Here is a 17,267-nt window from a genome sequence, read left to right as displayed (position 1 = left end):
CCCGCGGGGGCTGCTGGGATAGCGGAAGGGGCAGCCGCTCCACGTGGGAGAGGCGGATGGTGCTGCCGGTATCCAGCAACCGGGGGTTGGTACGGGCACGAGGTGGGCTCAGCCGGGATCGGATCGCTTTGCCCGGCTTGCATGCTTCAGCTGGGGCTGTAAGGGAGGGATGCTGGGCCTTAACAGCCTCTGTGCGCTTTGGTTTGGCGTGGCTTGAAAGACTGAAGGTTGAAACGGGGAGTTTTACCGTAATAAGCAGTTCCTCTTATTTTTTCCAGTCTCTATCTACGTTACATGAGAGATGTCACTTGTCATGCAGTCTTTTCATAAATTTAAATGCTTATAAGATGGGGTTTTTCCATTTAAAATTGTATTTAAATGAATTTAACCTAAAAAAATAGGAGGCAGCGATTAGTCGGCTTGTTTGTGCTAATACTTAAAACTAATGCCTGTGCTAATACGTAGAACTTGTTTATTCTATTTCCAGAAGTAACTCACCTGGTTTGTTGGCCAAATATCTGCTATTCTACCTGCAAAGCACTCTTCCCCATAGCAATAACTACATAAAAACATCCTCTATAAAAAACAAGAAAAAAGTTGTGTTAGTATTGCTCTTAGACGAGTGTTTCTGGCTGTAATAAATTAAACTTTTTTTTGTTTACTGTTATTCCTGAAAATGGATTTCCGATTTAATTTTTTTATTGACAAAAATGAGAACGATGAACCAGACGCTCTGGGTAAGGTGGACTTAGAGTTGCACTCACCAAAACACAAGCAAGAATCCACAGGAAAGAAGCAGCAAACTGCTGCTACTGCGGCAGGTGCCAGCCTGAAGCTGGGTGCTGATGCACAGCAAGATGAGACACTGTCAAAGTTCTTTAAAGCTGCCAAGGAGCACAGTATACCTGAAGATCCCAACAAAATATTGGAAAATAAAGTAATGGAAATTACATCAGGCTTGTATTCGGTGAATGTGTCTGTAGTGGAAACTATGTGTTTGGATGGTGTGGATGCAGAAGGCATCATATCTAAAAGTGTTTCTTCTCGCTCTGATCTCATCCCGGGAGTCTACGAAGGAGGGCTGAAGATCTGGGAATGCACCTTTGATCTCATAGACTACTTTTCCGAGGCTGAAATACAGTTTACCAACAAGGCTGTGTTGGATCTTGGCTGTGGGGCAGGACTGCTGGGAATCGTTGCTTTAAAGGGTAAAGCTGGAAAAGTCCATTTTCAGGACTACAACAGCACAGTGATTGATGAAATAACCTTGCCTAACGTGGTGGCTAATTGTACAAGCAAAGGCAGCAGGCTGGACAGTAGGGACAACAGAAGAACCAACAAGCCTCCTTCAAAGAGGCCCAGGAAAGCAGAGTGCTTGCCTGATATGCTCACCAAATGCAGATTTTTTTCTGGGGCATGGTCTGAAGTCAGCCAGCTCCTGCGAAGCAGCAACAGCTCCTTTTCAAAGTATGACATAATTCTCACATCTGAGACCATCTATAATCCCGAGTACTACAGTGCTTTGCACAATACACTGGCTGAGCTCTTGGATAAAAATGGACGTGTGTATTTGGGAAGCAAAGTACATTATTTTGGTGTTGGTGGTGGTATCTCCCTCTTCGAAACATTCATTGAAGAAAGGAATGTGTTTAGGACCAGCATAGTTAAAACAATTGATGAAGGACTACAGCGATGTATTATGGAAATAGCCTTTAAAGATTCCATTTAAAATGCAACCACCGGTCCTTCAAAAATATCAAAGACAAAATATTTTAATCCTCCCATCTCTGCTTTTTCCTCTGTTGTGTTATTCTGGTTTGACAAATTAAAGATGCTTGTTAGAAATGCTTGACAAATTCTGATGTCTGAGAACTGAAGGACTTCTGATTCTGGTTTTGCGTAGAAAAATGGAGTTCTGCTTAAACCAGCATCTGTTTATGCCAAGTAATTGTCATTTATATGTATTTAAAAGTAAAGTAAGTCGCTGTCCCCAGTCCCCCTCTCACATTCTTTGGCAGTGCTAGAACCGTAAGTCACCGTAAGTAAATGAGATCATTTAACATCCCAATACAGTGCAAGCAGTGGTTCTCAAGGGTGAGAAGAGTTTTAACTGCTGCAGCAGATTTCAGAATCATCTGCATATCTGTGTGCCCGGCTGCTTTGCCACCAGAGGGGGTTGGATTTATTACTTGGGTTCTATTCTGCTAGCAGTCTCGCAAGTCATTGTAATGTTTCCACATGTAATGCACACGACTTTTATTCATGCCTTTGAAAAAGTATACCAGAGAATATGCACTACTGTGGTCTCTGAATTTTTACATTCAGATTTTGATGTATCACTTCAGAAATTGTCAGCAAGTAACTGGGAAAAGCTATACTGGTTTTAGAAATTAGTAAAATGTTTCTGTTAGTGGCTCATATGCTATGACCCATTTTCAACACTTGCTGGGGGGGTACTATTGAATGCTCACACCTCTTAAATCTTTTCAGCAGTTTGGCTGGGCAGCAAGCATTCAGAAAAGCTGTACAAGTCACTCCTTTGTCCTAGGCTGAAGAAATTACCTTACTAAAAATGCAAACAAACCCAAAGAACGACAAAACCTGGTCCCGAGTGCTTAGCATCACCCACAATTCACACAAAAAAATCCATTGCATGTTTTGTTTAACCAAAACTGGGCAAAAAGCTATTACACAACTCCTAATGTGTGCATCAAAGCTACTGCTTATCATGCACTGCTTTATTGGGTGCCTTTGCAAAAATATAGATAGCCAACCACTGCAGTAAACTGCATGCAAGGATACTCAGTGTAGGGAGGACAATAGCCTAAGGGGATGGAAAGAAACTTCTGACAGTGGTGACCTAAGTCACTTTATTACATAAAGATCCTGTAGCTGAAGATTTTTGTCTTCACAGTGCAAGACACCCAAGTCAGAGGATTTCCCGTACTTTACAGAAGAGTCTTAACAACTACTATTGTTTCAAAAACAATTGTAAGTAGACTATTTTAAAGGGATGCTTTGGAAACTACTGAAGTTGCTCTTTTACAGGAGAGAGAGAACAAAAGCAGTCAGTTGTGTCACGGCTGTGATTGTGCTATGGAATTTTTCTGCATCAACTCTGAAACTTAGTGATGATAGCAAACTGCTGACTATAGATTGAGGAACAAAGGGAAGTTTAGCTTTGGCAGATCAATAAAGTACTGTTAACAGTTCTTTTTTGTCACAACTGAGAAGCTGAAAGCAAACTGACTACCGCTTGCCATTTTTCAAGCCTCAGTCATAAGACAAATTGTGGCTTGTACATAGTGACTGAATAGCGTGTTCTACACTTACTAGGTCTACTGCTCTTTCAGAGAATGGTACCTGAAGCAATAAGAAATGTTGACCACTATGACAGTGAATGTGGTTAGGAACAAGAATCTTAGGTATTTTTGTATGAATAAATGAAGGTGGCACTCACTGTCTTGGGTTTAATATACTACTCCTTTCCTCAGTATCCTTTTATTCTTGGATTGCTGAAATATGGCTCTGTTTTCATGCAAGTACGAAATCGGATTTTTTTGGAGTTTGAAGTGAAGACTGCTAGAGAGCTACAATCTCATAGTGACTGCACACCTGCAAAACAGGAAAGCCAACAGTGTAATTAAGTTCCCGTTTCAGAATTAAAGATGCGAATAAAGGATGCTTTTCTCAGGTGAAATCAGCAAAATCAGCATTGGCTTTTCCATAATTCCAGATGAGTTCTATTCTGTTCTTGAAATTCAGCAGATGGATGCTGAGAGGGAGCAAAATTAATACATTTGGGTTTAAAGGCTGGTGGTTCTGTTGGTGTTTCAACATCAAATATTACTATTTTCCCTAATCTACATTAAGGCTTTCTCTACCTGCCAAATCATCACCACCCTGGTGACCAGTTTCCTGCTTCTCCTCATGATCTGGAATAAAAATATCTCACTCACTTGTTATACTTATGTAATTACTTAATAGCCAAAGAAATCAGCATTTCTCCAAATGACATTGCAATAGAAAATAACAGAAGTGGGAGGACCATCAAAAGTATTTTTTTGATGACTCAAACCCTTACACCAGGCCCAATTTCTTGTATGAGGAAACAAAGGTAGAGATCAGCTGGTAACTCGGTTTACCAGCTTGTTCCAAATTACCACCACTTTTCTCCCCTTGACCCACCCCCTCACTTTTGGAAAGAGTCATCACAATAAGAAATCCGGTCTAAATTATGTCTTTCCCGTAAGTATTGTGGAGAGAAAGATTAAAATCAGTCATAAAATGTCTCAGGAAACTAAATTAAAAAGCTTGTTTGTTTTAGCAGACGCTATCCTTAACTGATGACTTCCCTTTGAAGACTATTTGCTAGTTTTGGGAAATGAGGCTAAAAAAAATGGGCTTTCTGTACTGGCAATTACAGGTATTTTACTAAAGCTTAGGGGAAAAAACCCATGAGGAAAATCAGAGTGGGAAGTGGCCAATTTGCAAATTATTGACCTGTATGCTATTCTTGGTTACTAGGTACACAGACATTTCATCATGTTTTGGAATCAAAATCTTAAGAAAAATCAAACCTTCAGTCAATGTTATCGCAGCATTTGAAGTGGTGCAGGCAGAAGACCAGTGCACAAGAGCATAATGAGAAGCACAAACAGCAGATGCAGAAGTGCATAGGGGTGCTGGAGAGGAAAGTCCAGGCTGCATGGTGGGGGAAGCAGGTGCCAACTAAGAGACCTGCAGCACCAGGTTCAAGAGATCCCACTCCCAGGTGATAACTGGAACTCTTCTAATGAGGAATGGGCTGAAAGGTTTGAGGACAGGAAAAGGAAATTCCTCTCTGCCCAAGCAATTAAATCAAAGACACAGAAGGGTGATATCAGATGGATAATTAGCATAATAAGGTAGTAACAACGGGATTTTTTGTGATGGAAACTGGACTAAAGCCTCTCAAATTTCACAGTTTGTACTTTAAGAGTCATATACACATTGAAAAGGAAAAGCCACTCCATACTGCCAGATAGTAGTAGATCAGTGCAGTAGGAACCACAGCAAAGGGAAGAACCAGGATTTATATGCAAATACCTCTTGAAGACTGCAGGTCAACAACGTAAGCTTAAGACCAAAAGGAACTCCCTTGAAATCCACAACAGCATTAAAGGAAGACTTGCAGGAAACATAAGTTGCAATTCTAAGAAGTAAGTTAATAAATGAAGGACAACATCTTGCCACAACAGGAGGATGCAGGTGCTGTAAGTTAATTCAGACACTGCCTAGGTGTGCTGGGTCTGGCCAGGAGGTAGTTAACTAGAACATAATTATTGCTATAAAAAAAGGGAAAAGCATCATTATACTCATGGGGAATAAAAGAAGTACAGGAGAATCAGAGCAAAAGAAGGGTTGTCACAATTTGACAGTGCCATCAGTCTGCTAAAGGTAAGGATTTTACAAGAACACAAAAGATCTCGATCATTAGTCATGTGGAACATAAATACTGAATTTTCAATACCATGGAGTAAATCAGAGATTTAGGTGAAGAAGTGTAACAGCCAACCCTCCTCCCTTCTTCCCCAGGTTTTGTAAATCTGGTAAAGTTGGAAAGCCTAAAGAACAATACAAAATAAAGGAAACAGAAAACACTATGGTCAAAAGACCAGGTAATAGGTTTGGTACTGTGGTGCATAAATTGATGGCAAAATCCTAAAGGTATCTACAGTAGATCAGTGAGACAGCACTGGATGAAGACAAACTGGAAGGTAAGATGTGGGAGTGTTTAATTAGATGGCATGTCAAAAGGAGAGGAAGAAGGCTTAGAACCGCAGATTCTGCACAAAGGAATGATCTGAAAAATAAGATCTATCTGGGGATACTAACCATATTATGAATTACAGCAGAGTCCAGTTTCTCCAGGTTTATGGTAACGTACATAGAATACACATTCAATTTTATTTGTCAAAGTACAGCTCACAGTTTCCAGTTTTTAAATGCCTGTTTTGCTTGAAAGTAGGCAATTTATTTCTTGTCATCTGACCATGTAATTTCATAATCTGTATACACTTTTTTCAGTATCTCTGCAGTCACCGAATGATCTGCTTTTCCATAGCCCTGCAAGAAAGAACAAATACTTATTAGGCATGTACAGAAATTAAGTCCACAGAACCATTCAGTTCTTGTCAACACAAATTATCCAGTTATGATTTGGTACTTCAAGTAGTTCATGTGCAAATCAAATACAGGTACTAAAAGAGTTATTCTTGCAGTATCATGTTTTATTTTTCTGTTGGCGTCTTCAATTCACCCCAACGCCAAGTTGTAGAAAATAAATGAGATGGGGTCAAGCAATCTCAAGTAATAGAGGATGCATTTTCCACATCATTTCTCCAGCAGAAGGCTCGTTTTAAAATGTTCCCAACCCCTTAGCCACCATATTTATTTAGTGTTCTTTTAAACCACAGAGATTGCATTGACCCACCCTAATGTATGAGTATGCAAACATCTGATCTGGCTCAGCTGAAGAAAAAAGGAATAAGCCACCACACATGAGAACATTTGAGTACTATTCTAGCCACTAAAGAAATCACAGTCTTCATGTTTTATTTATTTGCAATCTTGCCTTAGCTGGTAATGGCAGAATTTTAAGTATCTGTGGTCTTCAGCCACTGCAACTTCTAACACTGACCTAAGGCAATGTCAGATGACCCACATGATTTTTAACCCTCATTTACATCACTGATCAGTGTTGCTCTTTCACTGAAACTTAAGACAGCTGCGCTAGAAAGTGCCTTTCCTTTACTGATGTAACTGGAGTTATTATCTTGATTTCTTATTTCAGAACTACAAGTAAGTTTTTTCCTGTCAAAAAGCCTTTACTGCACAGTAGTCTAGTCTACTGATAAAACCCTGTGATTTACAGATTACTTTCTTTTTCCAGTAACATTTCACGTGAAACTTAACTTGGGAGATTGAAAAAACAGCTCAAAATTGTATTATCAAACAAAATATGTACTCTTACTCATCACTGACTCTGCCCCAAGAGGAACAGCTTATGTAAACCACCATTTAAACCATGCAGGTTAAAACTGATGCATCATAAAATACAAACTTTTTAAAAATACTAGACAATATGGTTATGTCAGAAATACCACACCCAGCATTTTTAATGACAAATAAAGATCACACAGTAGCTGGACCAAGGCCCTGCGGCTAGAGATGTGCTATTCCTGCTCTAGCAGCAAGACTAAAAAATTCTGAGCCAAGATATGCTAACTTCCATTTCTAGTCTTGAATATAACTTAATGCTGGTATTATGCAGTGTTAAGTTATTTATTACTTTTGGTCTCCTGCCCTTAAAACTATTGTCTTTCTAATCTATCTCACAAGTGAGCCAGGCAAGTTTTCTCATTAATGTTTACACTGGGATTCAAATAGCCAAAAGCCACCATACTATAAACAAAAATCCCGGAATATCAAAGACTAAAGGATTTGAAGGAATACAAGAGATTCACTTACAGTAGAGAGCCCGAATACCCTTATTTTCTTGTCTTTGCTATTATGCTCAATTTTCCCTCCTCCAAGGCACTTGCACTCATATCCCAGCTTTTCCATCTCAGGATTTACTTTTTCAAATATATGATCTGCACAAGAAGAATGGTTAGAGACATTAGAATACACAGGAGGCACCAAATGCTCTAGAACTATTCTTTTCAGCTGTTTTCCACTCATTTTCCTCCAGTGCCCTTCTTTCACCTGTGAGAGGTTTCTCTTGCCAGACATAGAAAAGCTGTTTCATTAAAGTTCGCTAGGTCAGATTTTACTTAGTTAAACAACTCGTTCTCCTAAATGAGGTTTATCAGGGTTGGCAATGGCACCTGACAGAGGTATTGGCCCACTTTTCATATTCACACCTATAAAGGGGAAAAAAGAGGCTCCTCAGCTATGTCCGCTGACAGCGCCCACCGCAGGCTGGCTCCCCCTCCGCCTCACATTCACTTGGGAACCGGCAGCCACGTCCCGCACGGTTTTGTACTAAGCTATTTATTATTTTTAGTTATATGAGAGTTGCCGCCGGGGAAGGGGGCCGGCTAACAGCCGCGGGGGGCTGTCACCCCCACCCCACCCCCCAACACCCCCACCCAACCCCCCAACACCCCCACCCGCGGCCTGTCACGCACTGTGGAACTCGGCCGCCTTGGTGCCGCGGACGATATCGCGCCGCTCCTCGCCGCCCGGGCGCTGCAGGCGCACCAGGATGTATTTGAACGTGCCCTCGGGATCGATCTCCACGTCCCGCACCGCCGCCATGGCGGTGAGGTGAGGCGAAGCGGGCCGCTGCCGCGCGCGGGGGCGGGCGCTTGGCGGGAAGGCGCTGCTCGCGCCCGGGGGCGGGGCAGCAGCTGCCGCTCGTCGTGAGGGAAGCCGCCGGGCGGCATGGCCTCACAGGGGCGGAAGGGGCGCGTTACCCGTTAACATCGGCCGTCCAGGCCTCAGGGGTGACCTGGGTCATGTTTCCCTTCCTTGGCTGCCGTGCCTCCTCTCCCCCGCATCTTGGAGCTGGGGCCTTGCAGCGGGTACCTGCCATTTGGAGGGCAAGGCGTCTATACTGGGGGGGGGGAGGGGGGGGCGAGGAATGGAGGAGGTCGTGGAGATGCAGGTAGCTTAATGCCCCAGCGTTTTGTAGCTTACATTTTAAGTAAGAGACACAAATTTACCTCATGTTTGCCTTTATGGGTGCCACTCCAGTTGGGCAAGAATCACACATTCAGCATGAGATCACATATGTCAAGAATTACAAAGATGCACCGATTCACTGCAGATTGAATCGATGGTATTTAAAAGAAGAAAAAATTGTTTCATTGCAGTGCTGAAGTAAGAGCATGGTCTTGTATTGAGTATTAGTGCTTACTCCAAAAAGAGAGAGTCCCTACATTTTAAAGACTAGAAGTTTTTTTAAAAAACTTAATGTCTCCCAAACTAGTTTCAATATAGCTGTATCTTTTAAGTGCTATACTGTAGTTCACTTTTAACTGAACTACTTTATTCTTTTAATACGTACAAGAGTAAATCATTGTTGACATGAGTTTCTCCATCTGTAGTAGTTTTACAGTATAAAAACAGTGCTTGAACACAGTGTACTATTAGTTTTTAATGCATTACACCTTCTATAAAGAAGAGTACATATCTAAATACAGCATTTAGAGATACTTAACAAGTATAACTTTTGGATTAGAATTTGTTTTCTGATTTATTACTTCACAACTAAGTTATTTAGTAAACTATTAGCTGTCTTAAGCCTATAAAAAAGTTATTTCAGATGCTATTGTCAGTTACTTTTTTCTGGGCACAGAGCAGTACCAACATGATGAGGAAAACAACCAGAGCCCTTGTAAAGTAAACTAAATCCTTATTAGTTAAATCTTAGGAGCTGAAGGGGTGAGAAGGGCTTTAAGTAGAAACCAAGCCTACTGTCTCAGCTGTTCTGGATTTGCCAAGGCAGACAGGGAAAGTGATAAAATCTGTGTCTGGATGAGATGCCCTTTGGGATTAGGGTTCAAGCATCACTTCCTCTAAAAAAAGCTCAAAATTAATGTATTCCCTTGAGTAGGAAATTGAGTAAAGGAGGTAGGAGACCGTATGGATGAGTAAGGGGCTTCTGACAAACATCCATCAGAAGGAAGAAGTTTATGGGATCTGGCAAAAGGGACAGGACACTTAGCAGGAATATAGGGGTGTGGTCAGAATGTGTAGGGAGACAATGAGGAAGGTTGAGGCCTGTTTAGAATGAAATCTGTCAAGGACAACAAGAAGGGCTTCTTCAAGTACCTGGACAGGAAAAGTATGATTAGGGGAAATGTGGGCCTGCTGCTGAATGAGGTGGGTGCTATGGTGATAAAGGGCACAGAGAAGGCAGAGATACTGAATGCCTTCTCTGCTTCAGTCTTCACTGCTAAGACTGGCCTTCTGGTTTCCCAGACCTCGGAGGCAAGAAAGGAAGTCTGGAGAAAGGAGGACTTTCCCTTGATCGAGGAGGATCATGTTAGAGGTCACTTAAGCAAACCTGATACCCACAAATCCATGGGCCCTGATGGGATGCATCCCCAAGTGTTAAGGAAGCTGGCAGATGTTATTGTCAAGCCATTCCCCATTGTCTTTGAAAGGTTATGGAGAACAGGAGAGGTGCCTGAGGTCTGGAGAAAAGCCAGTGTTACTATGTCTTCAAAAAGGGCAAGAAGGGGGACCCAGGCAACTACACACTGGTCAGTCACACCTCCATCCCTGGAAAGGTGATGGAACAGCTCATCCTAGAGGTCATATTGAAGCCTGTGGAGGAAAAGAAGGTCATGAAGAATAGTCAACATGGATTCACCAAGAGGAAATCGCGCCTCACCAACCTGATAGCCTTCTATGATGGAATGACTGGCAGGGTAGATGAGGAGAGAGCAGTGAGTGTTGTCTACTTTGACCTCAGCAAGGCTTTCAATACTGCTTCCCATAACATTCTCATAGGTAAGCTCAGGAAGGGTGGGTGAGATGAGTGGGCTAAGAACAAGCTGAACAGCGGAGCTCAGGGGGCTGTGATCAGCAGTGCAGAGCCTAGCTGGAGGCCTGCAGCCAGTGGTGTTCCCCAGGGTCAGCACTATGTACTGTCTTGTTCAACTTATTTATCAATGACCTGGATGAAGGGGCAGAGGCACCTCAGGCGGGTGTCTGGGGATACGGCACCCGGAGGAGTGGCTGGAGCACCAGGCGGCTGCGCTGCCGTTCAGCGAGACCAGGGCAGGGTGGAGAGCTGGGCGCAGAGGGACCCAGAGAAGTTCAGCCAAGGCGAGTGTGAGGCCCCGCGCCTGGCGGGGAGCAGCCCCATGCACCGGTATGTTCTGGGGGCTGGCCTGCTGGAAGGCAGCTCTGCGGGGAAGGGCCTGGGAGTGCTGGTGGGCAGCAAGTTGCCCATGGGCCAGCAGCGTGCCTGTGTGGGCCAGCAGGCCTGTGGGATCCTGGGGTGCGTGAGGAGGAGTGTGGCCAGCAGGTCAAGGGAGGTGAGCCTCCCACGCTGCTCTGCCCTGCTGAGGCCGCGCCTGGACCGCTCTGTGCAGTTCTGGGCAGCGCTCTTCACAGTTCAAGAGAGACAGGGAACTACTGGAGAGGGTCCAGCGGAGGGATATGAAGCTCAGGAGGGAACTAGAGCATCTGTCTTAGAAGGAAAGACTGGGGGAACTGGGCCTGTTTAGCCTGGAGAAGAGGAGGCTGAGCGGGGATCTTATCAATGTCTACAAAGATCTTAAGGATGAATGTCAGGAGGACAGGGCCAGGCTCTTGTTCTGTCTCTGGGTGCTGCTGAAAAGGGGCAACGGGCACAAACTGAAACACAAGAAGATCCTCCTGAATATGAGGAAGACCAGCTTCACCTTGAGGATGACAGCACTGGAACAGGCTGTCTGGAGTGGCTGTGGAGTCTCTGACTCTAGAGACATCAAAACCCTCCTGGATGCAATCCTTTGCAACCTGCTCTAGGGGAACCTTGCTTTAGCAGGGGGTTGGACTGGATGTTCTCCAGGGGTCCCTTCCATCCCTGACCATGCTGTGATTATAAAGCTGAGAGAGTCCTGTGAAGCTGGGGTTGTTGCTTGAGCTTGCTTTATTCAGTTCAGTAGTAAAGGCCTGTAGGGCTATTGCAGTGTTAGTTCTTTTAAGTTTCTTTCAAGCAATCTAGAAGATCTGTTTTTGTTTTGATTGTGAATATAGCTTGTTCCTTGATTATTTTGTTTACCCATTTAGCCTAATATCTGATGTTCTTGTTTATTTCTTGTTAGAGCTATAGCATTAAGAAGGTTTTATGGAGCTTGTTTGTTTGAATGAACCTTGCCTTTTTATTTTTCGCTGGAATAGGATACTTCATTTCCTTAAGCATAGAAGTCTGTTGTGTAGCTGTGGAAAACTTTATTGTGCCATTTCAGTTATGATGCACGGAAGGAACTACCAACAAACAATGGTAGCACTGATGAGCAAGGGCAAGGATGGCAAAGGAAATACTTATGCCATACCTCAGAAGCTAAACTTCAGGGGAATTTGTCCTCAGCAAGGAGAGCAGGCATCTGACATGATCCCGAGTAGGTAAGTTTGTAACTTAGTAATAAGCAAAGCAGAACTTTGTCCTGTTCTTCTCAATGCTTTCCCAAACACCCACCTTATCCAAAAGTAGCTTCTTATGCTGTGCTGAGGTATAGGAGCTTCCTGTCAGTATTTAGGCTGAAGACAAAAATCCCCTGCTGTTCGTGGTAATTGTTAGCGCGTCACTTTGTGAGCCTCAGGGGTACAAAGAGGATGGCATGGGGCAACAGGGGTCTCAAACCAGACACAGCCTGCCTCCAACAAAATTGCGTGGAGGGACTTTCCTTTTGTAATGGGCTTACTCATACCTAACTGTGGCAGTGTGTTTAGTGCTAATTTCTGAAAAATTAAGGTTTTTTTCTATTTATTTGGCCAAGTTACATCTCTTGACAGTGGTGTCCTAAAAATCATTGTTCTGAGGAGAAGCATTTGTAAATATCTCAAATTAGGAAACAGTGAATACAATGCAATGATAATTAAGATAGGATAGTGGGTATTTTCCTTGAGTAATTACAGCCAGATCATAAGGGTAAGTATAGCCAGCATGTTTTTTCCTCTTCTATGTTATATATGGGGCTTGTTTTCATTATAGTGTGCAGGTTTTGGGCTGGACCCAAATGACTATAAAGTTACACTGTTGTTGTTTATGCCCCTCCTGTCATCAGATTGTTTTAATCCATGTGGCCTTGCAAAATTCACCTATCCTTATATTGGCTTGGGTTGCGCCAATATTGCAATCTGTGTTGCAGTGCATTAAAATGTTGGTGTAACAACATTTGTTTGTTTGTATAACAGAATGTGTGGTTAGGCTGTTAGGCTGGATCTGGGATATGTCAGCCAATTTACTGGTTGAGCTAGTGCATTTGAACTTGGTCAAGCTTCTCTTCATACTCTAGCAATCAGAGATTAAAAAGGCAACAAGCAAGAAAAGCTGCGGTTCACGTGACGTGGTGTGATGGCTGGGTATAACTATTATAGCTACCCCAGTTCATTTTCATACAGGGATGAGATGTCCTGGTATCTGTCATACTTTTACCTTTTAAAAGTACTTCCTGCATGTCTTGAGAGGGATAAAGCAGGTAATAATAGCCTTGTGTTCTCTACTGCATCCCTCATAAGAGGGTCCTGTGACTATGCTTTTTCTGTTTAACAACTCTGAAAATGCTAATAAATATCAACTCAATTTGAGATAGTGATAGAGATATCAGTGTTACTATGTACCTACAGGTTTGTTGAAAATAGATGGAGAACAGAGATGCTGTGAATGTTCCTGCTGAGAGAATGGGTTTATATTGGGTGTATCTGTATTGGATGAAATACCTGAGTGACAGAAGACGGCTGATAGGGGACAAATACATTAGTGCAGTCACACTTAACTGCATTTCTACTGGGCTTTGTGGTGGCATTAAGGCTGTGATATTTGTATCTTTTAAAAGTAACTTTCTAGAAAAATTTTTGTTCCCTGTTATGTGCCTCCAGCCCCTGAGAAAAATTGCTCTTTTCAGGAAGTGTATAAGGTTTCTGAGCATGCTTTTTGAATCTTTTTCCTAGAGTTTCATATTTTTTTGGCTACTGAGGTGGACAAATGGTCTTCAAATAATCTTGGAGGAGGCTTCCACTTATGAATGTAGTGCCCCCTAAAAATTAGCTCTGGAATGTTTACTAGCTGTAAGCAGTAGCTTGACACATCAAAATACAAGCTACTTTATCTTAAGTCTTTATATCTTCTAGCCTTCTACCATTCAGTAGCTCAAACTACAATTCAGATTAGTACTTTCTTCTGAAAAAAAATGGAAACTGTGGCTTTAAGTACATTAATTGTTTACATGAGTATGTTAAATGCTAGTTTTTCAACAAATACAGGTTCTGAATGTAGTTTAAGGAATCCAGTTATATGCCAGTGTCAAACCTAACAGCAGAGGAATGTGCTAAAGGCTTGTTATTTTTTTTAAAAAAATAATCAAATCAGTAGCTTAAATGCATTATGAGCAAAGCACAAGTGGGTGATGTAAAGGCAGCTGCATTTTCTTCCTATGTATTTGCAGTCCAGCGAGAGCATGTGTAGAATATCTGCAATAAAACAGATACAATACTGTAGTTGTGTCAGGCGATAGTTTACAGATACAATACTGTAGTTGTGTCAGGCGATAGTTTCCTAGGAGTTCCTGAGGCACAGGTGCTAGCAGAGCAAGGGTGGTGGTGTTTCTTCTGAAGGATTTTCAGAGCAGTTCTGCCTAGTTATCCCTTTCTTCTGTTTGACCTGTCTTTCCCTTCTCTTCTTCCTGTGAATATACCTGACGTGGTTGTTGTAGGACTCCCATCTGCTAACTGGATTCCTAAAACCTTTGCCATAAAAGCAGAAAGGTCTTCTCTTTAAGTATCACTGAAAAAGCTTGCATGTATAAAGCAGGGCAAATCACTGGAGGTTCTCAGGATGTGATTGGACAGGGTGCTAGATAATCTTATCTAGGCTCCCTTTCTCACAAAGGATTGGACCAGATGATCTTTTGAGGTCCCTTCCAACATGGGCTGTTCTGTGAAATTAAAATGCTAAGATTACTGAAAAAGCAGTGAAAAATAATTTTTTGGGTTTGTTGTTTATTTCAGGGGTGTGTGCTTACAAATGTGTAAATGGGCTTCCCACTTAAATGTTTTCATGCATGCAAAGATTAGTTCTTCACCAAAGAGAATCCTTGTGGATAGAAGATTCATAGCTTCTCCCCCCCATTTCTCCAGATCAGTTCTGTGTAGTCAGTATCAGTATTTTTCAATCCGACTTGAGTCAGGAACCTGCTTTAAACATTCAGGCAAAGCATGACATACAGCATTTCAACTCCTCTCCTGGGCTGAATGTCAGGATTCCAGCTTTGAAACAAAATTACATTTTGACTTACACTGGAATATTCAGACAGGTTGAGTATCTGAGGTGACTCCTTTCCCCTGTGCTATGTTCTGTGTTTTATAGCCTTCAGCTAAAGTCGCTAAGTGGAAATGTTTAGTACACAGTAGCTGATGGTTGCAAAGAAAACACACTGGCTTCCCTTTCAGAGCAACCCAGTAACGGAAAGGATCTGTGAAAAAGCCTGGGTTGAAAGCCTAGATGGGTTAGCCCTTGTGCATGAGGCTTACGAGATTTTCTGATGTGTAGTTAAAAGCTAAATTGGCCTTGAGTGGAATTTTTGAGAAATTGTTGTTGACTACTGACAGCTGTCACTTGTTTTATCAATTTGGATTGAAATGAAGGATGGGGAAGAGAAGATGAGGCTGTACTGCAGCTGTATATGGAGGTATCAAAGCCAGTTGTAATCAAACAAGTTCAGTAACAGAAGTCATCTGGCTGCAGAAACACAGAGTTCAGATCTGATCAGCTTATACTGCCAAAATCCAGTATCAATTTACTGTGCAGGTCTCAGACCTGCTATTTCTAGCTTGCTTTCAGTGCCCAGACTACACTAGTTTGCTTGCATGACATCTTAAAAGGAAGAAACTGGATTGCAGTTCAAGATCAAAAGTAAATTTTTCATTTGAGAATAGGAAAAAAACCTGAGTCAGGAGTATCTTAATGTCAAAACATCCTTATATTTATTTTGCTACTTAGCCCCTGAACAGCAAATGACTAGAAAAGGAATATTAGTATTATCTAAATGTGTTAAATACATGTTGTGCTGCAGTGGAGCTCATCATGGGATTGTCTCAGGCCATTAGGCAAATCCAGGTTACTAGAATCAGGAAAAGGGAAACAATCAGTTTAAAGTCCAGCTGTATAAATTTTTCCTTTTATTGAGTTCTTTGACAGCAGAGCACAAGATGTAAGGATATGTTTGGCCCACTCTTGTATTACAGGAAAATATTAAGAAAGTATTTTTTAAATAGGTAATTTCCATTGCATGGAACTCTCAGAAGAAGGAAAATAAAATGAGGGTACTTGCTGAGCTGTACTTGCAAATTTATTTCTTTTGTCCCAGAGTGAGAGTATACCCTTGAGTTGAGCAGAAGAATGCCTAATACACTGGTGCAAATGAAATACACTGTTGTATATTGGGACTTAAGGTGGCCATCAAAGATCACAGGACTGCTTTGCTGCTTGGCCTGCTCATTGTAATAGGCTTTGAAGAAGGATTTTTCTTGAACAGCTGTTGATTAGCAGCTCCTCAGATTTGCAGAGAAGCCAGAACAAGTGCAGGATAATAACATTATCTCTCCTGGTATTAACATCTTTTGGATCTGCGTATGAATAGGCAGTTCAGAAGCTAGAGGCTTGATTTGTGCACTGAAGGTTAAGAATCTAAGCCAACCTTCAGTATGCAGGAGTGTAAAGAAGGGCTGCTGGGTCCTTTATACCTTGCTTTCATGAAAAACGCTCTCATGTGATCCCTTTTAGAAACTGAAAAAGATCTGCATGAAAACAAAGTTTTTTGATCTGCTACTTGTAGAAGTCAGTTTTATAACCTTGTTGCTTTGATGGCTAGAAACTCCCTCCTAATTTCCAGTCTACATTTATTCACAGATGATTTGTATCAGTTTGTTTTTTTGTACCAGCTTCATCCTTTTATATACAGAAAACTTCTGATCACCTCTTTACTTTCCCGATACTTATAAAGAGTGCAGGACATCCTATCTGAGCCTTCCTAGCTGCTTCCTTTTCTCCAGACTTCAACACAAATTTCTATTAGGCACCCAGGAAGATATTTCTTTAGAGGGGACCTCATGGACTATTTCTATCTTTGAACAATCTATAGAGTTTCCTACTTGGAGGTGTCATTCTCCTAGGTCCCCTTCTGAATGACCATAAATACTGTCTGCCTGTCACTGGATTGCTAGTCTTTGAAGTACTGACCACATGCTCCCCCCTAGAATCCCCTTGATCAGTGAAACTAGTCTGCTAGGTTTGTTTTCAGGGCTCTGCTGTCCTTTGGTTGTCCTTCCCTGCCCTTAGTGTCCATGCCTTACAGCGTATGTTGGGGGCATGATGAAAGCATGGTGTGCAGGTGATGATTCCAGAGTCCCAGCTGTTGCTGTGTGGTCTGTAGAGACAAATAGTGTGAATGAGTTGTTTAACTGATCTGAGTTCATTTATGGGGAAAATGTGACATCCTGAATATAAGGGCCTTCCAGATGCAGCTGCTTTTCTCCAGAAATATCTCTGCTCCATGAATGCA

General features: G+C 42.1%; 2 protein-coding genes across 4 annotated transcripts; one reads left to right on the top strand and one right to left on the bottom strand.

Moving 5' to 3' along the window:
• Positions 1-3: 3 nt before the first annotated feature.
• Positions 4-3,961, top strand: METTL18 (methyltransferase 18, RPL3 N3-histidine). 3 transcript variants are annotated; one of them, XM_027792111.2, is made up of 2 exons: positions 4-89; positions 488-3,961. In XM_027792111.2, the coding sequence occupies exon 2, from the start codon at positions 677-679 to the stop codon at positions 1,727-1,729; it is 1,053 nt and encodes a 350-aa protein (XP_027647912.1). In that variant the 5' UTR covers positions 4-89; positions 488-676; the 3' UTR covers positions 1,730-3,961. The 3 variants fall into 3 exon arrangements, with proteins under 3 accessions (XP_027647912.1, XP_027647911.1, XP_055671005.1); XM_027792110.2 differs by having other exon boundaries at positions 12-85; XM_055815030.1 differs by having other exon boundaries at positions 18-68.
• A 1,938-nt stretch (positions 3,962-5,899) lies between these two features.
• On the bottom strand, positions 5,900-8,368 carry LOC101920618 (14 kDa phosphohistidine phosphatase). Its single transcript, XM_055815031.1, has 3 exons — positions 8,175-8,368; positions 7,513-7,637; positions 5,900-6,108 (listed from the first exon to the last, which is right to left on the bottom strand). The coding sequence occupies exons 1-3, from the start codon at positions 8,302-8,304 to the stop codon at positions 6,016-6,018; spliced, it is 348 nt and encodes a 115-aa protein (XP_055671006.1). The 5' UTR covers positions 8,305-8,368; the 3' UTR covers positions 5,900-6,015.
• Positions 8,369-17,267: the final 8,899 nt, after the last annotated feature.

The sequence above is a fragment of the Falco peregrinus genome, chromosome 10 (genome assembly GCF_023634155.1).
Source record: "Falco peregrinus isolate bFalPer1 chromosome 10, bFalPer1.pri, whole genome shotgun sequence".
NCBI lineage: Eukaryota > Metazoa > Chordata > Aves > Falconiformes > Falconidae > Falco > Falco peregrinus.
The sequence above is the reverse complement of the archived record's forward strand: the minus strand, read 5'-3'. Positions and strand labels throughout refer to the sequence as shown.